Raw genomic sequence first — 25,021 nt, forward strand, 5'->3', positions numbered from 1 at the left:
TCTCTCTCTCTCTCTCTCTCTCTCTCTCTCTCTCTCTCTCGTTACAACGTGTTCTTCTTCTCTTCTTCCCGGGGGGCTCCAATCAAACACACAGTTGGTTCTAACGGCAGCGCAGTGTTTTACTGTTTATTATGGTTAATAACCCTCCGCGGGAACTAGAGCCTCTCTCCGGTAGAATCAGTGTTTATTGTGGATAAAGAGCAGCGCTGCCATTGTTCTCTGCTGCTCTGCGGGGCTGTGCGGGGCTCGGCTTGGTGTTGTGAGTCGGTTGTTCTCCAGTGACATGTTGGTAGAACCCCGCAGTGATTACATCACACAGGTGAGCGGAGGAGGAGGAGAGGCGGAACATGAAATAAATAAATAAATAAATAAATAAATAAGGTTGTAAATAAAATATGGGCAGCGAAAGTGTGCACCGCCCATGCGTCGTTACGTCACAATGCGTCACTGCACTGAGGCAATTTGGGATTTGTAGTTACTGTGAAGCGCTGCAGTTTAGAAATAAATAAAAAAATCCTGTGAAATATGGATGAGTAGTCCTTTGAAAAATATATATTTATACATACATTTACATATTATCAATATGATTAAAATATAAATACTGAAGTAAAAAAAATATGCCAGCGTTATTTCATACTCTAATTCAATACTCTATTTCATACCAAAATAAATCAATGTCCCCTACAAAAAGTTATTAAAAGTTAATCCTTGGATTTAATAAATTAGGCTTTTTGTTCATTATCCCCTGAGATAGATAAATGTGGCATGCTAAAAAAAAAAAGACAAATAAAAAAGTAGTCTTTGGAAACGTAGTACATTTATTTATTTAAATATTTATTGCAGAATACATTTTATACAATAATAATAATAATAATAAATTTACCATTTTTTTCTGTCCTCTGACATGAATAAATGTGGCACTATATAATAAAAGTACTCATATTGAAAAATATTAAATGTTTCATTATTTAATAGGCCCTTGAAATAAACAGTCCAAAACACAAGAACTTTAAAAACATATTTACATATTAACATTTATTGCAGAATAAAACTAATCTAATCTAAACTAAATCTATAAAATAATAATAACAATAATAATAATAATAAATTAGGCATTTTTTTTAGATCCCTGACATACATAAATGTGGCACTATAAAATAAAAGTACTCATATTAAAAAAATATCAAATGTTTCATATAGGCCAATGAAATAAACAGTTTAAAACACAAATCCTACTTTTACATATTATACATATTATTACATATTGATATAATAATAACAATACATATTATTACATATTGATATAATAATAACAATAATAATGATAATAACAATGATAATAATAATAATAACAATGATACTACTACTAATAATAATTAAAATAACTAGAACATTTCTAAAGAAATTTTGATTGTGTGCTTGTCTCTGAACCGTCATTCTTGTGGCTTAAATAGCCACAAATAGTTAAACAGGGACTCTGTCCTGAGTTCACAGACACCTCATACAAGTCTCTAGGATAAACGGTTCATTATTTAGGAAAAGGGGCATGGCTAACCAAAAAGGAGCGGGACTTTATTAAATATTGTTATGTAGAACTGGTCAGTGATGAACCATCATCATGCACGACAAATTTGAGGCAGATTGGACAATGTATGGTCAAGTTATAAGGTCTCATGTTTTATGAAAAAACGCCATGTCTGTTCAGTTAGAGTAAACTCACAGCTTTCAGTTAGAATCGCCAGCCAGAGGTGGATAGACTGGAATTGGCCTTGACAGAAAGCATTTTTGGTTAAACCATAATACCTATCATTGATCCAACTTCACTTTGAACTTTTTTGGAGTGCCACGGGACTACTGCCGGATGATTGTGATTGTGATGACATTCTTGATAGAGGATTGTGTGTTTCCCTGAAGAGTTCATGCACACCTATAACCATACATAGACATACAAGTCATGTGTGAGAGAGAAAGAGAGAGAGTCTATGCATGTACTCTACATGTAGAGTAAAAACTGTGGGAGTATGATGATAATATATGGAGGAAAGTGGATAAATCTCGAAGGCTTGGAGCTAAAGTGGGTGATGACATCATTGCACATGTGCGTGTGTTTGTATTTGTGTGTGCATTTGTCCCTATGATAAGCCTAACTTGTGTGTCTGTTTGTGTGTGTGTGTGTGTCTGTAATCATACATGGACACTCAGACAGACACGCAAGCGTGCGTGTGTCTGTGTGTGTCTGTGTGTCATGTCTGTGTGTGTGTGTCATGTCTGTGTCATGTCAGGAGTCCTTTTATTTTACATGGAAACATACTGTAGGCAGACACGCGGGAAAACTGTGAAAGCAGCACTTGACATGGTACTGAACAACTCCCGATATCTCAAAAAGTAAAGCTCCAATCAGAAATATTTTTCCACCGTGAGCATCACAGGAGATAGACGCAGACACTCATGTATGATATGTGTCGGTAGGATTAAAAATGAAGATGAGCAGTTTAGAAATCACCCTCATCTGGATTTCTGAGGAAGAGTGAGAGACGTCAAATAACATGGGCCTAGATGACAGGATTTTGCTCCGGTATCTGCAGTCTTGGGCGATTCATTCAAAAACTGTGAGTCCTAACTGGAAAGTCACATTGGATGAAAGAGGGCGGAAATCCCTACGTTTTGGTCTATAAATTGTACATATAGACTAAAAGCTGTGGGAGTAGGACAACATTGTTCGGAATATTTTAGAAAAATCTTGTTTTGACAGCCTGAAAGTACAGTGGGCGATGACATTATCACTTAATCCCCAGTAGGCCCCTCTGAAGATTCCGCGCAACACACACACACGTCAAAATCGCCCTCCCCATTAGTTTGGAAAACGAAGTGCGAAAACATTTCCAAGTTGGCGCAATGCGTTCCGGATGGGCCACGCCGATCACTAATAAAAGTCATTCCACACGATTCCCGATAAGGGCGCAACTTTTGACGTTTTTACTTTTCGCAATTTCTCAAAGCTGCAAGACTAGTTACGCGCCAAAGTTTTATATATATATTGTATGTATTTTATTATCATGAAACATGTCTATATATTTATATTTATTGTATGTATTTTATAATCATGAAACATGTATATATGTTCATATTTATTGTATGTATTTTATTATCATGAAACATGTATATATATATATATATATATATATATATATATATATATATACATATATACATATTTATTGTATGTATTTTATTATCATGAAACATGTCTATATATTTATATTTATTGTATGTATTTTATTATCATACCCCCCCCCTCCTCCTCCCCTGCTGATGCTAACAGGCTAGGCTAGCTGCTAGCTGCTCACGGTGTGATTAGTTGAGACGCACCGGCTCCATCAACGTCCCGGTGCTTGTTCGGACTGAAGACCCTCCGTTAGACTCTCCCGGCACCGACACAGCTCACACCGCAGGGACACACCGTCGAGGCGTCCGCTGACCAACCTGAAGATGATTAAGCTCTTTTCCCTGAAGCAGCAGAAGAAAGACGAGGAATCTGCTGGAGGAAACAGGACGGGAGCCGGGGGGAAGAAAGCCAGCGCGGCCCAGCTCCGGATACAGAAAGGTGGGCTAGTTCCAGCACCCAGACCCGGTCCGCCGGTCCCCCTCGGCCGGGCCGGAACCTTACCGACCCGGCTCAGGGTACCGGAGCCGGGTACCGGAGCCGGGGAGCGCCGGTACCGACAGGGAGAGTAGCTTTATACTACGGGCTAACCGCTAGCTGCTAAGGGCTAGCTAACAGCTAGCTGCGGCTATATTTGAAAACAAAACGCAGACAGACAGTCGAGCTGTTTGATGCTAACCCGTTAGCACGCAGCTAACGCCAAACAGTTCAACCTTGATCACATTTTTACTGCTAACTTCGCTCACAGCTACATTAACGGATGCTAACAAGTAGCTAATAACGGCTAATAACGGCTAACCTGCTGTGTCAGCTCCAACTACTAGTTTCATCAGGTCTGACTCACAGTCAGCAAACAGATCAACAATAAACAAACAGCAAACAGATAAACAGCTAAGAGATCAACAGCTAACAAGTAAAAAACTATCAGGTCAACAACTAACAAGTAAAAAAACTAACAGATCAACAACAAACAGATCAACGACTAACAGATCAACGACTAACTGATCAACGACTAACACGTAAAAAAAACTAACAGATCAACAGGAAACAGATCAACAGCAAACAGATCAACAACTAACAGATCAACAGGTCGACAACTAACAGATTGACAGCTCCTGTTCTGTCAGTGAACTGGTGTCTTGCTGCCATCGGTACATTTCATTTTATGATAAAAACCAGAGGAGAGTTCGTTTTTTAAACCCTGAGGACAGAAACACACACTGGCCAGTGTCCTGATCACACCTGGTCACAGCTGATCAATCAGTCTTGTTTTGCCCTACTCAGCTGATCTGATAACAGAACGGTTCTCCGGAGACATGGATTTGTCACCACATCAGCAGGACATCAGTGTGTTAGTGTCTGTGGATGAACTGCTGGCACATGTAGAGGCTGTCCGGAATATAATATATAATATAGCTAATTATTTAATTTTAATACTAAAACAGGAACCAAATTGAACTGTAATTAGCAGCAGTAAGGTCACCAGAGGCAGAAATTAACATGTCAAATATAAAACATACTTTGAGTTATGGAGCCACTGTTGCAGAGTTCATTAATAACAGATTCTTCAGCTGGAATTATAATAAATACCTTTTTGAGAGCTTCTTTCTCAAACATAAAATCTCATTAAACAATATTTAACATTATTTTACATTATACAGACAATGTATTACAGTCAGCCAGTTCTATAAATGGTAACTGAGGAAATAAAGAATACATAGGAGTAAAATAACTGGCTATATAACCATCTGTATCTCACACACACACACACACACACACAGTTTCATTAATATGTAAACATCATAAACACATGTCTTCAGCTGAGGCAACCAGAGGAACCTGAACACAACAGCTGAACATGAGTTAAAGTTTCCCTCTGGCCTTCGATCCTGCAGACATCAACCTGTCTTATTATCGTCTCCGTCTCTAAGAGGACAGAGAGGAGGACATGGTATCTGGTGATGTAGCAGGTGATGATCAGAGTTCAGGTGTTTGTGTGCTGAGGGAATATTCTGGAGGGTTTTCACCATTTTTATGCTTTTTATTCTCAAATGTAAAACAGACCTAATTTAGTGTCAACAGAGAAATTGGTGCAACAACTTCTGAGACATAACTGAGACTTGAGTAAGGAAAAGGAGGGAGGACAAACGGTTAATAACTGAAGGATCAGGTGGAATAACTGTCAGCTGAGTCCTGCAGCAGACGCTCCATAACCTGTAAACATGAACCTGTTGATCCAGCTCATGTTGTCTCTTATTGTTTGTTTGTTTGTTTGTTAGACATCAATGAGTTGAACCTGCCAAAGACGTGTGAGATCAACTTCCCTGATGATGATGACCTCCTCAACTTCAGACTCATCATCTCACCAGACGAGGTAAGTGTGTCTGTGTGTGGGTGTGCCATATCTTATCATTCATGATTATACCGGTATCAATTTTTTATGGTTAAATAATGTGGCGGCCCACCAGAGTCTCATGTGCTGCACTAACGTCCCATTTTGTGTTGTGTCTCTGCTCAGCAGAGTGTCTGTCACCCGTCAGTCAGTCTAAACCCTGACCCACCTCTCCGTCCTCCTCCGAGAAATGCGGCATATTCACACACTTACACACACACACACTGAATATACCAAGTTGCCCTCCACACGCCTCCTACCTGTCTGTATCAGTCCCGTCCCCACATCATCTCTCCATGTCTCACCGTCTGTGTGTACGCGCCAAACTACCGGTAAATACTATCAACCTGTCCGGCCTGTCAGCGGTTCAAACGGTCCAAACACACTGTTGCATTATGCCGTTCGTTAGCCCTGAGCTAGCAATAGCTAACAATTAAAGTTGTGTTAATTACAGAAAGCTTCTATTACTTCCTGTCCCTAAACTCATGCAGCTTTCAAAATACGAGCACAGAATTCAACATTGAATTTACAAGACTGTCAAAATAAGATGCCTGAAATAAAACATACAATAATCTTTATTCTCCTTTACAATATTTCATTAAAATATGCAATGATAAGATCAGTGTATATGATGGAATAGTGGCATTAGAATGTGTGAGAGGCACCAAATTTGGGCTTTTATAAAACAAAATTCTCCAGGGGGGAATGCCCCCGGACTAGCCTGGCTAACACCAGACTAATCTCAAATGAGATCTAGTCTGGGAACCAACCGTTCATTTCTCCGTAGAGGAGGTGTGGTTTACGATCCTCCAGAGCCGTTTATTGGGCGCTTAGAATGTCTATCAAAAGCGTCTGTAGGTAGCTCTTAGCCAATCGTATCAGTTATACCAGATGACGTATGTAGAGCAACAGAAATGGAATGTTTGTTGTGTGTGTGTCTGAGAGAGTGTTGCTTGCTGCTTTGCTTCTCCAGTTCTCGCTTTCTGCAAGATTATTTATTTTCACGCTTTATTCCCCCTCATGTCATTCAGCCACACACATCCACTGATTTTATGGGCAATAAACAAGCTGCTGCGGGTCTCTCGGCGGCTCCGCTGTCCCCCGGCTCCTAGCGAGATCACCGGCGTTACAATAGCGGGGCTAATAGCTAATAGCCCCGCTACCGCCGTAACGCTACCGCCGTAACGCTACCGATATTAGCCCCGCTACTGTAACGCCGGTGATCTCGATACGAGCCGGGGGACAGCGGAGCCGCCGAGAGACCTTTCGCCTTTCTACTTTCGCTCTAAACTACTTAAAACACCATCTACAGCTAAAGAGAGTTTTGTGTCTGCTGCAGCCATGTTGGATCCGTAAGAAAACTACAAGCTTCAGTCTGCCGGGTAGTATGCGTCATCGTCTTGCCGTCCCTCCCCGTTCTGTGATTGGATCCCTAAAACGGCTAAGAAACCTCTCTGGTTTCCAGACCCTTTCGCAGTTCGAAATTAAATCGAGCGCGCAAGGCAGTCTGGGTATACCCAGGCTACCCCCGGACCCCATTGGCCAGATATTTTTGAACACTGTCTGGCCTAGAAAACATGTTGACTGTGAAAAATGTTATGTGCGGTTTTTGCTTACATTTAGCTCTCAAAGTGGACGAGATTGATGCATTGTACTTAAAGATCCCCCCAGATGGTTGTTGTAGATTTTAATTATTTATACAGACTAAAAAATTATATTTTTTATATATTTTTCAGTATTTGTAATATTGTCAAGAATATCGTTAACACTAAAATACCCTGAAATATCGTGAAAATCTTTTAGGGCCATATCACCCATCCCTAGTGTGTACTGACTCTCTCTTTCTGTCTTTCAGGGTTTTTACAAAGGAGGAAAGTTTGTGTTCAGCTTTAAGGTGAGAACGGAAACAGAAACACTTCTGTTAGTTTTAAATTTAGAAATATGAAATATATATTGTCATTGATCCACAGCTTTGCTTATTTACTTTGTGTGTGTGTGTGTGTGTGTGTGTGTGTGTGTGTGTGTGTGTGTAGGTAGGACAGGGTTATCCCCACGACCCCCCCAAGGTGAAGTGTGAGACGATGGTGTATCACCCGAACATAGACCTGGAGGGGAACGTCTGCCTAAACATCTTAAGGTCTGACATCATTTCCTCCTGCAGCGTTACACCAGCTGAGCTCAAGAGTCAGTCTGACCTTTGACCTCTGTTCTCTCCACAGAGAGGACTGGAAGCCTGTGCTGACAATAAACTCCATCATCTACGGTCTACAGTATCTATTTCTAGTGAGTACGACACATTCAATACCATTTTATTCTGATATTATTGTATTATTGTAATTTCCTCAGAGCATTCCAGGTATCACACACATTAGTAATTAGAAAATTATCTTTAGTCATAATTGGTAGTTCACTCCTGCGTATATTCATTAAATTGACAGGAGAGTATGGTTTGGAGAGGGTCGCTTCAATCTCAAACCATGGCGGTTTCTGTTGAACAGTTGACCATATCGAGATCATTCTGGCTTGCACTGATGTTGTATAATTTGTAATGTTGGGGAGGCCCGATCCTCCTTGTTCTTTTGGTAGTTGTAAAATATTTAACTTAATTTAAGGTTTTCTGCCGGCCCATATAAAGTCAGAGAGAGCTTTATTTATATCTTAAATGTTGTTTCTCTTCAGAGATATGAAGAGCATAGATAGAGGGTAAGTAATTTTGGGGAGAATTGTCATCTTAATAAGATTGACTATGCCAAGAAAGGATAAAGGAAGCTTTTTCCAGCCCAACATCTTATCCTTAATGTGTTTTACCATGGGGTTAACATTTTCAGCATAAAGTTGACTGATTTTAGGTGTTATTTTAACCCCCAGATATGTGAACCCATCTGGTGCCCAGCGAAAGGGTTTTACAAAGTCATGTTCATGCTCATATGAAGTACCTAGAGGCATGATTTCAGATTTTGTAAAATTAACCTTGTATCCAGAAGATTTACCGAACTCTTTCAATTGATTAGCGCAGGTATTGAGTTTGATGGGTCTGTTAATGTTAAAAGGAGGTAATCCACGTACAATAGAATTTTGTGCTGTGTTGTTCCTGTCACTGTTCCCTTGATATTGGAGGTTTGCCGAACAGCAATTGCTAATGGCTCTATAGCTAAAGAAAACAATAGAGGTGATAGTGGTGACCCTTGAGCTGTACCTCCTATTAAGTTTAAATTGGGTAAAAATTAGACCATATGTTAAGACTGGGGCAGTAGGCATTTTGTATAAAATCTGTACACATCAAACAAAATCTGGTTGAAAGCCAAATCTTTTTAACACTTCAAGCATGTATTTTCGCTCAATACGATCAAATGCTTTCTCTGCATCCATCGTTACCGTTACCATCAGTGAATAATATTAATTAGGGCCTCGGAGCAATCGCACCGAGCACTGGTCCCATACAGCAATAGCTGTAGGGACCAGTGCAGTACAGTACTACTACAGTACTACTGTTATACTGTGGATTTCTTCTTATTCCTCTTGCGGACGCAATTTCGTCCCGCTACAAATTATATATCAAAACTTGCGGTTTGATCGGGATCGGTGTGCTATTACTTTTCTCTACGGAATACGAATTTTTCGCGACGTAAGTCGAGAAAAACTGCCCAAAATTTTGCATTGAAATGAATGGGACGGCCGAAAGAAAATGAGCAAAAAAGAACATTAATTGAAGTTTTTCAAACGTCTACTTCTCCGGCATAATTTCACCTAGAGACTCCATTTAAACTTTAAACAGTAGACACAAGTCTTGTGTATTGGTGTATTAATTTGCGTTTCGATAGGTCATATCGTTTTTTATCAATCCCTGTTCAATGACCATGATAATTTTTGGAGAAATTCTGAGATTATAATGGGTGTTTATTGCACGGAATGTTCGTGTCAGAGTGTGTGATGTCATCGCTCAGAGTGTAGAGGGAGAGGTAAAACTGTCAAAAAATAAATTTGAAAACTGAACTCCAGGCCGCAAATTCCACTCTACAGAAATAATTTATTCATAGAAATGTAGGAAAATTTGTCTTCTCACTCACAATCCTCTGGTAAAGCTGTCAGAGTTATAGTTTGGGCGTACGACGCAAAGATGCGCCACCAAAACCACCAACAGCCTCATTGGGTCCCATATTAAAAACGCAGGAAGATTTCGGAAAAAGTGAGATTTGACTGTTTTTTTAGATCGCTCTAACAAAGCTATTTTTTCATTTTTCTTAAAAAAAAACATATGTAGAGGTTCAGGAAGAACTCAGGACGCTCAAAGTGAAGTCGGATCAATGATAGGTATTATGGTTTTGCCAAAAATGCTTTCTGTTCGAGGCCAGAAATTTCACTCTGCCCACCTCTGGCTGCTTTCACTGTGCCAGAAGATTCCACAGCTGTTAATTCCGTTGATTGCTCTGCTCTGATTGGTCGACCCCAACGCTTTGATGCTTTGATGTAATTACAGTTACAGATACACGCACACACACACACACACACACACACACTGGTCATTCAATGTAATAACAGTTAAAGATACACGCACGCAGACACACACACACTGGTCATTTAATGTAATATCAGTTAAAGATACACGCACACACACACACACACACACACTGGTCATCTAATGTAATAACAGTTAAAGATACACGCACGCACACACACACTGGTCATTTAATGTAATAACAGTTAAAGATACATGCACGCACACACACACTGGTCATTTAATGTAATAACAGTTAAAGATACACGCACGCACGCACACACACACTCACACACACACACACACACACACACACACACACACACACACAAACACACACACACACACACACACACACACACATATGCGCGCGTAAGTGCGCACACTCCTCCAGATACAAATGTTTCACACACACACACATTTTGAGGTTAAAGGGCATAGGTTGCTGTATAAATAAATACTTGAAGAGGAATGTTTGTTGTAGGTGTGCTCCTTGTATATTATATAGTATCATAACATTGCTAGTATTAATTGTTTGAAATCTCTGAAGAATCTCATCATAGTGTACACACACCGGCAATAGCCCCCGTGGCCCTTTCAAAATTTCCCCAGAGGAAATTTTCTAGTTAAATGTGTGTTATTGTGTTATTTGATGAAGTACGGCCTTTTATAAACCCTGTTTGGTCTGCATTGACTATATCAGTCACCACTCGTTCTAGCCTATTAGCCACACTATTTTCGGGAGTATTTTTACATCCACTCCAAGTAGGCTAATCGGGCGATAAGAAGCACATAGTTCTGGATCTGTGCCCTTCATGGGCATAACTATAATATGAGCCAAGTACATAGATTTTGGGAGTTCACCCTCTTCAAAAGATTTGTTAAACACACGTTGTAATAATTTGTTAATTTTTGTTTTCATCTTTTTTATAAAACTGTACTGTACTGTATCCATCAGCTCCCGGACTTTTATGTGACTGGAGTGAGGAGATTGCTTTGTCAATTTCTGTTAATGTTACAGGACCTTCCAGCAGTTTAGCTCGTTCATCTGTTAGTTGGGGCATCTTTAAGCCATGTAAAAATTTACCACTGGTAAGTGTGTTATTCTGCAATTCTGAGGAATACAACGTTTCATAAAATTTTTGAAAGCATTCATTGATCTTTGTATTATTTGTTTGTCCGACTTGATCCTCATCAGATATCGCTTAAATAAAAGTTTTCTGGGGAGAGTTTCTAACTAGACGAGCTAAGAACTTATTTGGTTTGTTCCCAAACAGTCTTACAAAATATATAACATATATAACAAGCATACAAAATATCAGACAGATATCAGATATAATCATGCCTCGCATGTAAGCTTTGTAAGCCACCCATATCAATCTTGGATCAGAGTCATGGCAGTCATTTACTTCTAAATAGAAGTGTGTCTGAGTTTCCAAGAATGTGATAAAATTATCATCGTGAAACAGTGATGCATTAATCTTCCAAGAAATTGCTCTGCCGGCCTGAAAGGTTGCATTTCCAGAATGACGGGCATGGTCTGAAAGGATGATGGGTCCAATGTCAGAGTTTTCTACTAGATGGGCAAGGTGTTCAGATATAAATATATAATCAATTTGTGAGTATGACAAGTGAGGAGGAGAGTAAAATGTGTATTTTGTTATTTAGATTCATATATCTCCAACCATCTAACAGGTTAAATACCTCAAGAACATTTTGTATTGCTCTGGCAGATTTTGACTGATCTTTATGAGGAGGATCTCTATCGAAAGAGGGGGAAAGATTACAATTAAAATCACCCCGTATTATCATATTTGTACACTCCATTTCAGCAATTTTATTGAGTGGGAAGGCAAAAAAATCTGCATCATTAGCATTAGGGGCGTAAATTTTTCCTAACAATACTGATTCTCCATATAATTCTCCTTTTACTAGAACTATCCTTCTGTCTGTATCTTTATAACTATCTTTGGCTGTAAATGGCAACAATCTATGAACTAAGAACTAATATAATCGCTCCCCTTTTATTTGAAGAATAAGACCGACCCATTCCCTGAGATATTTTTTGTGCTCATCCTCATTCAAATTTGTTTCTTGGAGGAATGCAACCTGGATATTTTCCTTTTTAAGATAGTTTAGAACCGCTTTCCTTTTGACAACATTATTGGAGCCCTTAATATTCCAGGTACAAAACTTAATCTTCAAAACATTGTAAGATTATGTCCTGCCTCGTTTCCTCGTTTACCTTATCAAATAATTTGGATATACTATTAATCTGAAATCCTGTCTGGACAAAAAACAAAAGGCACAGAAACCATCCAAGCAAAAACAAACTTGAGCTTGGACAAGACCTCCCTAATGTGGCTAGAACACAGCTAGCTATATCAATAAAGCTATTGGGGCAGAACATGCAAAGTAAAAGAGAAAGAAAAAATAGAAATATGTCAGGTCTCTCCATCTGGATTATATCTTAATCATAATGTCAGCATGTCAACGACTTTGTAAATACAATATTCATAGCAAACAGTGGATTAAGTAATCTGAGTACCCAGTACTTAAAAATACCCATGTACAAATACCTTTACATTTAAGATGAACAAATTATCTTGGTATTATATGGTAGGCTATTCACCATCCATTATGCAAGTCTTTCATCTCTGTATATTGAGGACATTTTTAATGCAGATGATACTGTTGACCTAAATGCAGGTGAAATGATGGTTAGTAGGTAGTCGGGAGTGTCTACACATAGTCGGTGATTTCTTCCATTGTGGAAAGGGAGATCGGTTTTCCATTTGAAGGTAGAACCTTGATCACACCTGGATACACAAAAGCATATTTGATCCCTGATTCCTGTAGCCTGTTGCGCGTAGAATCCTCTGTCTGTCCGTGTAGTCGTGGAGCCTCAGCAGGACCGCACAGGGGCTCTGTCTGCCGGTGGATCCTGCTGGAGGTCCCGTTGGATTGGCTCGTTCCATCTTTAGCCGCTCCCCGTGCATGTCCATGTTCAAGACTTCAGGAATCCACTTTAAAAAAAAAAAAATTGCCTTCAACTCCTTTCAGTCCTATAGTAGTTCTCGAGTTTTTCCATTGCTTTTTTCAGTGCTGACTCCACCGAGTCAAGCCATGGCTCAATAGCCGTTGCATTATCCTCCAAGTCGGACACTCGTTGTTCCACTGTCCCCAGTCTGTCCACTAGACATCTCAGTGACTGGTTTCAGGATATTAGCGAGTTTAATGTCCAGCACCTTCTCAATATTACGAGTAACCTGGTGAACCACTGTGTCATCGCTAGTGTGGGTGGTGGACTCCTCAGCTGTGGATTCTAGCTCTTCTTCGTTAGCTAGCTCTGGCTCTGCTGCGCCATCTTGATTAGCTAGCAATTCGCTAGGCACCAATTTGTTGCCCTTTTTTCGAGTTTCTCTCTTCTTGGGCACGGTGACAAAATTTTCAAGTGACATGCCCAAAGTCTATGTAGGTTTAGCGATAGTTTAGCCTATATTTTAGCAACGGGTAAACCGAGAAATCTTACTCTAATTAAATCCAGTGAGGAGACCGACAGCGGTACGTCTATCCTCCACCATGCATCACGTGACCCCATATCTTGTCCTTTTATTTAAGAAACTAAATAAGCTGATGTAATTTATCTTATTTACACGACGGCGTGTCATTTCTGTCTCTAGATGGTGGCACGTTTACAATTCTCGTTTCAGAGGCTAACATTTCCATATTAAACATACTTTTTAAAATGAGCCTTTCGTAATATTCACATTTTTTTGACAGTGAATTTTAGGTCTTCATTAAATGTAAGCCACAATCATTATAATTAGAAGAAATTAAATAAATGAAGACATGAAATGTTTTTATTCTGTGTGTGTAATGGATCTATATAATGTGTTATTTCCAATTTATGAATTGAATTACTGACATAAATACTTTTAAACTACTGCTACTACTTTTCTATGATATACTAATTTATTGTGATGCACCTGTAAATAAATGATAAACGTTTTAGTTTGTCTTGTTGATCAGATAGCCCCGCCCCCAGCCCCTGTTGTAGCAGTTCGTGGTTCATGACCAGTAGAGAGTTGAGGTGCCCCTGTGGAACCAGTTTTCTGACCAGGAACCAGTTCTTTCGCGGTGGGAAATATAATATCATATTGTAATTATAATATTATATTAATATTGTTATAAAACTAAAACAACATTGATACCATGATACTATCGTTTATCGTGATAGTTTCTGGGAAAATATATTGTCCTAAAAAAAAACAACCCCCCTCCACTGCACTGGAGTATGACCCTGGAACAGAAACATCCAGAAAGCCGGCTGCAGAAGAATATCCCTCAAAACCACCAGGGACAGTGAGCTCCTTATCTGCACAACCAGTAACATGAACATTATGTACTAAATGAACAGAGCTGAACGATTATCCATCTTGATGTTCCAAAATGTCAGTTTCCTGCCTGTCTGCACTTGTTTATTATAACTTAATAGGTGATAAAATGATGCATCTTGCCACCTGGGGTTGATAGGCAGGTGCATATATGGGGAAAAAAACACCAAAAATTCTAACAAAAGGTTTTTCCAACACCCAAACCCAAAGAAGTGGGTCTTTGGCGGTGGAAAACCAAAGAACCGTTCACAAATGGGCACCGGCTCTGGTTGTAAAACCCTCTGACTGACTGTGTGTCGCCCCCCCCCCCCCTCTCTCTCTCTCTCTCTTTTGCCCCCCTCCAGGAGCCAAACCCTGAAGACCCGTTGAACAAAGAGGCAGCAGAAGTCCTGCAGACAAACCGGCGTGTGTTTGAGCAGAACGTCCACCGTTCTCTCCGGGGCGGATACGTGGGCGCCACCTACTTCGAGAGGTGTCTCAAATAACTCGGCGTCCCATGATCCCCCCTCCCTCCCCCCTCCCTCCCCCCTTCCTTTTGCTCCTTGGTCCTGCTCGTGAACAGAACCAGGATCTGCGGCGACAGAAAGCAGCACGCCAGAAGACGCTTTTCTGTTTTAAACAAAAGAAGACCCACCCCCCCCACCCCCCCTCCCTCCCCCATATTTCTCTATTTTACTTCCAAGACGCAACATTCAACCGTTTACACGCCACACGGGACGCCGACACGCATACCAGAACTGGACTTTAAAAGATGGCCGACAGCAAGCGGCGGCCGAGAGTGATGATGGGGGGGTGGGGGGGGGTGGGCGAGTCGCTCGCCACAACGCTGATGCTGATGATGATGATTACGACGACGATGATAATGAAAATGATACCCACATGATTTTCTTTTACTTTTTTATTTTGTGTGTGTGGCGTCAGACGGGCGCTCAGAAGGACACGCCCCCTCCACCTCGCCGCCGTTTCTTCATTTCTCACATGGCAACAAACTCCAAACTCACAGACGCTCCAAGCAGACACACGACCGCCACAGCACGCCGGGTGAGGGGCCTGACAGAGTGGGAGGGGCCTGGCAGACAAGGAGGGGCCTAACAGAGTGGGAGGAGCCTGACAGAGAAGGAGGGGTCTCGCAGAGTACGAGGAGCCTGACAGAGTGGGAGGGGCCTGACAGGGTGGGAGGGGCTTTGAGTCTCAGGAAGCGCCTTAAAAAGTCCCCTCAGATAAAGTTCCTTTCAGGAAAAACGCCACAGCTGCAGAGATGATGATGTCAGAGTGAGGGGGAGTGGCCAGCCACAGTGGGAGGGGCATGTGAGCTGCAGTGAGAGGGGCTTGCTCGCATCACGATTAGACACGCCTTAAAAAGTCTGTCTGCTGTGACTCAACAGCTGGTGATGTCATCGCTCCTGATCAGAGTGGGAGGGGCTTGCTGGGAGGGGCGGGCATTAGGAGCCACAGGGGAAGCAGGTGCGCCTTAACGATCGAGTGACTCTACGGCTGGTGATGTCATGGTGTCCCTGGAGGGGCGGGGCTTATGATTCCAATAGGAGCAGCCTGAAGCTGGTCACATGATGTGTGACGGCCAGTCAAAGCGTGACGAGTCAGTTTGGAGTTTGCTGCTAATCACACACACACATAAACACACACACACTTAGCACCAAGGGCGCAGCATCGTGTGAGGTGGGCGGGGCTACTGGCGGGGGGTAGTGTTTGTTTAAAGGGGCGGGGTGTATGGGGAGGAGCGGGGCTTTTGGTTTTCCTTTTAGGGGTCGTTGTGGGTGGGGTCAGGGGTGGGGCTTAAACGTTAGGATTTATTGTGTATATTGATCCCCGGCTGTTCACATTGACTGCAATATGATTTATGTTAAATAAAATATGAACTTGAATGATTGTTACTGTTGTGACGTCACTTTAACTCAAAAACAAACAACCAAACAAACAATAAAACAGCAGAATCTGGATGTTTTTAAAAGAGATTTTTAATTTTCTTTCTTGTATTATGTTTGACATCTTTAAGTCTTTAATAGAGTCCTTATTAATTTATATTGTGCAGCTTTTTATTACATTACAGAAACTATTTTAAATAAAGTGCATGAGGAAAATGAACAAAATTAAAGTGTAAACACGAGGCGTGACCTCAGCTTCACCATTGGCTGACAGCAGAGGGGGCGAAGCCAACCCATCAATAAATATGACATCATGAATCATAAAATAACTATTTAAATACATTTTATGATGCTGATACGGTCTTTATTATTGTTCTGTAAATATGGAAACATTTTTAACATTTATTGATATACATTTTTATTTATTTTCCATTTAATTTCTTGAATGTTTCATAAATATCTTCAGAAATTATGACTTGATAATTAAATAAATAAAAAATAAAATAAGTTATTAATTAATTGACATAAACTTGTTTATTAATTTACCTCTTTTAAAGTTCTATTTAATTTTCCCTTTTATCTATCGAAATTATTTAAAATGTATTCATTCATTCATATATATATATATATTTGAATATATATTTCCTGTATCTTTATATCTGCGGGGAAATATTTATTTCATAATTTAATGGTTTATTTAAACAATGAAAGACAGAATATTTTTTTAAAAATCCAGGAAATGACATTATAGAAAAGTTATATTTATATAGAAGTATTTTATCTTCAACCAACCAACAAGAATTCTGGATCCCTCACAGTTATGAGCCCACGAGGCCCACAATTAATCCTCTCACATTAACCCTCCTGTATTCCTTTTTGACCCCAAATCATTTTCATCCTACCATTAATAAAGGTTAACACAAACATGCATGCACACATAGTCAAACTTGAAAATGAGGCCCTAATTTTATATATTTGACCAAAATTGACCAATAACAATGAAAAAAAAAATATATATATATATATATATCAATGTGTTGGTCTTGAGTTGCCTTAAAAGGTGAAAAAAAAGTTTTTTGGTTTTTTATGGGGTCCTTTGTAACCCCTGAGGACCACCTGTATATAGTCAATGGGACGACTAAAAAGGGTTAATAAAGTCGTCCTAATCTCAGCTGGTTCCCTGTATAAAGACACCTGTCTACAGAATCATTGAGTCAGGCTCCAACCTGTCCACCAAGAGACAGACCAGAGAGTTTTAGGACGTCAGGGACAAGACTGGAATATAGCAGAGCATCAGCAGCAGCTCAGTGAGAAAGATACAACTGTTGGTATGATTATTAGAATTAGAAGAAACACAAAATAACCAGCATCACCCTCGGCCTGGGGCGCCACGCAAGATCTCTCCTCATGAGGAATCAGTGATGAGGAGAGAGGTGAGGAATCAGCCCAGAGCTACAGGAGGAGCTGGTTAATGATCTCAGCTGGAACCACAGTCATGAAGAAAACCAATGGTAACACACACAGTAAAAAATTAATATTAATGAACAGTGAGTCACTGTAACATCATGACATAAAAAAACTGTAAATACAAAAACAATGAAGTGTGTGTAATTTACATAAATATGTTGTTAAACTCAGACTACTAAACTAAGAATATGTTTTTTAAAAATCATACTTTTTTGGAGAATTTACAAATTACTGTAGTTTAAACATAGATAAACTATAATAATTAGGGCCTCTGGGCAATCGCACCGAGCACTGGTCCCATACAGCAATAGCTGTAGGGACCAGTGCTCGGGGCGAAGCACTACTGTTATACTGTGGATTTTTTCTTCTTCCTCTTCCGGACGCAATTTCGTCCCGCTACTAGTCCTACAACTTGAAGAGTTGCAGGACAAATTACATTATTATTATATTATATATATTTTTTATATATTTTTCGCGACGTAAGTGGTGAAAAACTGCCCAAAGTTTTGCATTGAAATGAATGGGACGGTCGGAAAAAAATGAGCGAAAAAGAACAATAATTGGAGATTTTTAAACGTCTACTCCTCCGGCATAATTTCACCCAGAGGTTAAAGGGCATAGTTTGAAATCTCTGAAGAATATCATCATAGTGTACACACACCGGCAGTAGCCCACTTGGCCCTTTCAGAATTTCCCCAGGGGAAATTTTCTAGTTCATTAATATTATTGCCATGTTTTATAAAGACATAACCATAAAACTAACACAAAATAAGAAAAGTGATTATACACTGCAATACCTCATAGAATTATCTTTAATCGACCTCCAGTAAAAGGGAATTTACTGTGACTACTGTGACCCATTTACTTTTGTTTTCTTTATTTATTTACTATATATTAAATATAATTTTGGATATATGATGTGATGGATATAAATCCTGCAGTGAACGTTTCCTGCTCACGAGGCTCATGTTCAGGCTGAATGATCCAGAGTAGTCTGGGAGAACCTGATGTGGTCAGATGAGACCAACATCGAGCTCTGTGGCATCAACTCGACTTGCTGTGAAATGCTGTCTAGAAGAGCATCTGCACCTCCAGCATGGAGGAGGACACGTGGTTGATGCGTATGGCAAGATGGCGCCGCCTATGGCTGCTATAGTGTTACACTGTGTTGTGTTTTGTTTACTGTGTACTTTTTCTGTGTCAAGTCGGTTAACTTACACAACCGAGGAACTTATGCACTTTAAGGGCTCTGTCCCTCCGGATGATTGCCCTAAATTACTCACCCGCTCTACGGACGTTTTGGATATACTTGTAAGGGGGACTTCGTTCTTTGCCTGCGCCGTGAGATGGATCAGAAGACAGCGGGGAAGGAGAGCTGGTTCTCTGGTCCGCCTGCGCCGGAGGGGAACACGGCCACCGCTTCCGGGTATTTTCCTTGCTAATGTGAACTCTATTTGCAATAAAATGGACGAACTTCGGTGCCTTGTAGCAAGGAACAAGGACTTTCACTCCTCTGCTGCCTTTGCCTTTGTGGAAACCCACCTGTCGCCATCTGTTCCCGACGGAGCTGTAGAACTGGAAGGTTTCTCCTCGTTCCGGGCGGACAGGGACTTTGAGGCAGTGAATAAGTCGCGTGGAGGGGGGCTTTTGCTCCTTGTGAACGATCGCTGGAGTTCCGACGTCAAAGTTATTTATCAACACTGCTCCTCTGAAATTGAATCCCTCTTCATCCTCTGTTACCCATTCTATTCCCCCCGTGAGTACAGTTCATTCATTCTCGTGTGTGTTTACATCCCGCCTTCTGCTGACGTCACAACAGCTGTAGATACACTGGCCGAGCAGATCATGAGCGTGGAACGCCGGCACCCTGATAGCCTTGTTATTGTTGTGGGTGACTTCAACAGGGCTAATCTGAGCCGGACGCTCCCCAGATATAAACAACAAGTAACATGTCCCACCCGGGGAGCAAACACCCTTGATCACTGCTACTGCACAATCCGTCAGGCCTACCACTCCGTCTGCCGTGCTGCACTGGGCAACAGTGACCATGATCTCATTCACCTGATCCCCTGCTACAGGCAAAAACTGAAACTCTCCAAGCCTGCGATAAGCCGGTTCAGAGTGTGGTCCAGTGAAGCATGTGAGCGACTCCAAGCCTGGCTGGAGAAAGGAGGCTGTGACCAGAACTTCGAGTGGGCGGGGCCAGTGGCTGGCAACAACTTGGATGAGTACACAGACACTGTGGCTTCGTTCATCGGCTTCTGTGAGGAGGCATGTGTCCCCCTCCGCTCCAGGAAGTCTTATAACAACGACAAGCCCTGGTTCTCACCCCAGCTCAAGCGACTAAGGGGAGAGAAAGAGGCAGCCAGGCGCAGTGGGGACGGCGATCTGTTCAAGCAGGCCAAGTACAGGTTCACCAAAGCGGTGAAGGAGGCGAAACAACGCTTCGCAGAGAAACTGCAGCTGCAGCTGTCAGAGGGGAAACCTGCCTCTGTCTGGAAGGGCCTAAAAAAGATCACAAACTACGGACCCAAATCCCCTCAGGCGCCTGATAGCCTGCCCCTTGCTAATGAGCTCAATGAGTTCTACTGCAGGTTCGAGAAGGTGCCCCCCCCGGCCCCCCCTCCTGGGTCTTATTCACCGGCCCCTTCTCCTCCCCCTCATTGCCATTCCCCCACCTCTCCCCCGCATCCCCCCTCCCTCCACTCCCCCACCCCCCCCCTCTCTGTCACCGAGCGGCAGGTGAGACGGCTGTTCAGGAGTCAGAATCCTCGCAAGGCAGCCGGCCCGGACTCTGTCTCTTCATCTGCCCTGAAGCACTGTGCTGACCAGTTGGCTCCAGCGTTTACCTACATCTTTAACACCTCTCTGGAGCTGTGCCGGGTCCCAACATGCTTCAAGGCTTCAGTCATCATCCCCATCCCCAAGACGGCCAAGGCCACAGGCCTTAACGACTACAGACCTGTCGCCCTTACCTCTGTTGTCATGAAGGTGCTGGAGCGTCTTGTCCTGGCCCACCTGAAGTCCATCACTGATCCTGCACTGGATTCCCTGCAGTTTGCATACAGAGCCAACAGGTCCACGGACGATGCTGTGAACATGGCTATGCATTACGTGCTGGAACACCTGGACACTGCAGGGAACTACGCTAGGATTCTGTTTGTGGACTTCAGCTCGGCGTTTAACACCATCATCCCTCCTATCCTGGAGCGCCAGCTCTCCCAGCTGCAGGTACCAGCCCCCACCTGTAGGTGGATAACGGACTTTCTCACCAACAGGTCCCAGCGGGTGAAGCTGGGGAAATGTACATCTAGCCCCAGATCCATCAGCACGGGCTCCCCCCAGGGATGTGTACTGTCCCCCGCCTTATTCTCCCTGTACACCAACAGCTGTACCTCACTCCACCCGTCTGTAAAACTCCTGAAATTTGCGGATGACACAACCCTGGTGGGTCTCATCTCCAGGGGGGACGAATCAGCATATAGGAGGGAGATTTCACAGTTACAGTCTTGGTGCAGCCACTACAACCTTGAGCTTAATGCATCAAAGACAGTGGAGATGGTGGTGGACTTCAGGAGGAATCCTACCCCGCCCCCTCCCATCACGCTGGGGGAAACACCGGTGACTTTAGTAGACTCATGCCGCTTTTTAGGTTTGATCATCACCAGGGACCTGAAATGGCAACTAAACACCACAGCTCTTCTGAAGAAGGCCCAGAAACGGATGTACTTCCTCCGGCAGCTAAAGAAATTCAACCTGCCGAGGCCCATCATGACTCAGTTCTACACCACCATCATTGAGTCCATCCTCACACACTCCATAATCACCTGGTTCCCTGCTGCAGCGGCCAAGGACCAGGCCAAGCTGCAGCGGGTGATCAAGTCGGCAGAGAGGGTGATTGGCACTCCCCTGCCCTCTCTCAAGTCCCTCCATGACACCAGGGCACTGAAGAGGGCAAGAAAAATTATGGCTGATCCCACACACCCAGGGAACTACCTGTTCTCCACCCTCCCCTCTGGGAAAAGGCTGCGGGTGCTCAGGACCACGAAGACCCGCCACCGCCTCAGCTTCTTCCCCTCAGCCATCAGGCTGATCAATGCGGCTGGTCCTCTACCCCCACCCCTACCCCTACCCCACTGAATGTCATCTGAGTGTCATTGACCATTGAACTGAACTAGGACTGATGCCCACCCCATTGCACTTTATTATTATTATTATTATTATTATTATTACTAATACCTCGATCATTACATATGCACTATCTGTCTGTTGTGTCATCACTGTCTTTGTCTAGCTGCACTATATGTTATTTAAAAACACACACACTGTAACTACTGAAACAAATTCCAATATGTTTTTTTTTTTACATAAATGGCAATAAAAGTACCTTGAACCTTGAACCTTGAACCTTGAACACATTCTGCTGTGGGGCTGTGGCTGTGGGTATTGTTTCTGACATGTTCAGCAGTACCATCTGAGTGATCAGATCTCAGTGTTCTCACCCGCAGCAGCAGCGTCTCCACATGAGTCTCCAGTGATTCCTCTTCCAGCTCTCTATCTAAATCTAACACGAACATAATTTCCCTTTGAGAAACACCAAATGTGTTGCTGTTTTTAAACCAGTGGGGGGCAGCAGTGCCCATCCCATGCCTAGTCAGCTGAAAATAAAAGGAGAAGAAATCAAAACAATCCGTTTCTTGGTGCGTTCCAGAGAAACCTCATCACCACCAGCAAACCTCCATCCAGGAATGTCCATCTTCAGTGTTTTTGTCTTCTGTTGTTTGTTTACTGTTATGACGCCATCGTCACGTGATGAGTTCGTCCTTCCACGGCAGGGAGCGGCAGCAGCTGAGTAGGAGGTCCCTGAGACAGTCCCAGAGTCACAGACTGTCTCACTACTGTCTGATGTGGACACATGAACCACCTCACAATGCATTCTCAGTCCGTCCTGACAGAGTTTCTCCTGAATGTAGAGTTGTCCACTTGTGTCAGATCACTCAGATCTAGGCCTGTCAGGATAATCAATATATCAACTTACCGTTTCATAAACAAAAATGGACACGATAGTTTTTCTGGACTCGACAAATTGTCGTTTACATGCGTGTTTGTTTACATGCGTGTTTGTTTACATGCGTGTTTGTTTACATAAGTCATCAACATTCAGTCGCGCTGCTTCTTTCCCTCTCCTGTCAGTCAACTTGCGGGAAAGCGGGGCTCACACACACACACACACACACACACACACACACACACACACACACACACACAGATAGACGTGTGGACAGCGTTGAAGCAGAGAGAAAAAAAAATAGCGTACTCGAAGCTCAGTTTTCAGATGGCCATAGTTGTACAATTACAGAAAGTTGAGTGCCATAAATTGAATCAGTTCCAGCCGAATGCCACAGCATGGTGTGGGAACATTTTGGATTCAAGCCAGATGAACGCGGAGAGCCCGCTAACATCAACGAGCCGGTATGTCAAACCTGTATGAAGATGGTCGCAACAAAAACTGTCAACACAACAAACCTCAAAGTCCATTTAAAACACAACTATCCCATTCAAGTTATCCAGCTTGGAAAAGAAAACCACTAACCAATCACTAACTAATCCACTAACCCACAACTGGCAATTAAGGATATCTTTGCCAAAAAATGCAAATGTAAACGTGACAGCAGAAAATGGCGCACGCTCACAGATAGTTACTCGATTTGTAGCGAAAGAGATGCAGCCATTCAACACTGGAGAAACCAGCGTTTAGAGAAATGCTGCAGACTTTTGATAGGCAGGAAGAATTGCCTAAAAAAAGTACATTTCCCAAACAGCCAATGTTCAATATTATAGAGAATTAAAAGTTAATTGCTCTTAAAAAGGATGTACTTGATTTATTATGCTCTAAAATCATTATATCAGCAGCATAAAAAAGATCAACAACATCAACAATACTGTAGTTTATCATCAAAGTTTCTGGGAAAATATATTGTCCTAAAAAATTGTTATCATGACAGGCCTACTCAGACCATTTTACTGTAGATGGAAACAGGACAACTCCATCCGTCCGACGATGGACGAGGACATGAAGCCTCTGGTCCTCAGCCAGGACAGTTCAATGGGTCGTTGATGGTCTTCCAGCATGACAGTGAGCCAAAACATCAGCCAAGGCAACAAAGCAGCAGCTCCAGAAACATGTTCAGGTCAGGGAGAGACCAGACCAGACCAGGGTCCTGACCAGACCTGGTACCAGAGAACACTGAGGAGGAGCTGAAGCTTCCAGTTACCAAGAGACTGCAGGTCCTCAACAAATCCTTCAGGTCTGTAAAGAAGAGTCGACCAAAAACCTCCTGAGATGTTCCACCACAAGAAACCTGACTTCTGTGCCAACAAGTTATGTTTTGTTCAGGGATCAAAAACTTATTTCACTCAAACAAATGCAAATAAATCTGTAACTTTTATATAATGTGATTTTCTGAATATTTTTTAATATTCTGTCTCTCACTGTTAAAATAAACTATTAAAATAATAGACCATCATTTATGTGTCAGTGGGAAAATTTAGCAAAAATCACAAAATCCACAAGGTATCAAATATATATTTGTCATTTTATCAATGAAATAAAGTTTTATTTAAAAAAAAAAAAATATTTCTGCGCATTTAAAGACAAAATGATGAATTCAGAGCCAGTAAATATGTATTTATATATTTTTTTTAATTTTGTATCATTCCGTTTCAGATAATTTAACTAGTTTTATTCTGGAATAAAAATATTTTCCTCAGGACCGTCCGTCCCTCAGGGGGACACCATGTGTCCCTCAGGAGGACCGTCCGTCTCAGGCGGGGTGCTGGGCGGTGAGCAGGACCAGGGGGACCTCTTTGTCTCCAGTGCTCAGCAAAGGAAACATCTTCTCGGTGAACTCGGACTCGTTGAAGCTGAATAACTCTGAGCCGGACTTGACGTTGTAGAAGGACACCTGTCCCTCGTCCATGTCCAGGAAGACACCCACCTGCCGCAGCTTGGGAGGACTCTTCACCTGCAGGGACACGGAGACAGACTGGATATTCACACGTCAATCATCTATATTATTAGTAAATATTTCAAAATCAGAAATAAAAGACGTTGATGTTTATTATTTTAAATATTAAATATAATAAATATAAAATAAACATAATAAATATTCTACTGTAAATGTAAAATTATAAAAATCATATCATAATATACTTTTTAATTTA

At 41.9% G+C, this 25,021-nt stretch overlaps 2 protein-coding genes across 3 annotated transcripts in view; one reads left to right on the plus strand and one right to left on the minus strand.

The window, feature by feature from the left end:
* The first annotated feature begins 86 nt into the window (after positions 1-86).
* On the plus strand, positions 87-16,335 carry ube2m (ubiquitin conjugating enzyme E2 M). Its single transcript, XM_059347354.1, has 7 exons — positions 87-319; positions 3,323-3,604; positions 5,443-5,537; positions 7,411-7,449; positions 7,589-7,692; positions 7,775-7,838; positions 14,792-16,335. Exons 2-7 carry the CDS (start codon positions 3,490-3,492, stop codon positions 14,930-14,932), a joined length of 558 nt encoding a protein of 185 aa, XP_059203337.1. The 5' UTR covers positions 87-319; positions 3,323-3,489; the 3' UTR covers positions 14,933-16,335.
* Positions 16,336-24,410: 8,075 nt separating this feature from the next.
* LOC131982751 (zinc finger protein RFP) overlaps positions 24,411-25,021 on the minus strand; it is a 6,367-nt gene continuing 5,756 nt past the window's right edge. For both annotated transcript variants that reach the window (XM_059347342.1, XM_059347343.1), the window contains exon 13: positions 24,411-24,822. In XM_059347342.1, the coding sequence (XP_059203325.1) occupies positions 24,622-24,822 (201 nt within the window). In that variant the 3' untranslated portion in view covers positions 24,411-24,621. The remainder of the gene's footprint in view (positions 24,823-25,021) is intronic.

Source organism: Centropristis striata, chromosome 13 (genome assembly GCF_030273125.1).
Source record: "Centropristis striata isolate RG_2023a ecotype Rhode Island chromosome 13, C.striata_1.0, whole genome shotgun sequence".
NCBI classification, from domain to species: Eukaryota; Metazoa; Chordata; class Actinopteri; order Perciformes; family Serranidae; genus Centropristis; species Centropristis striata.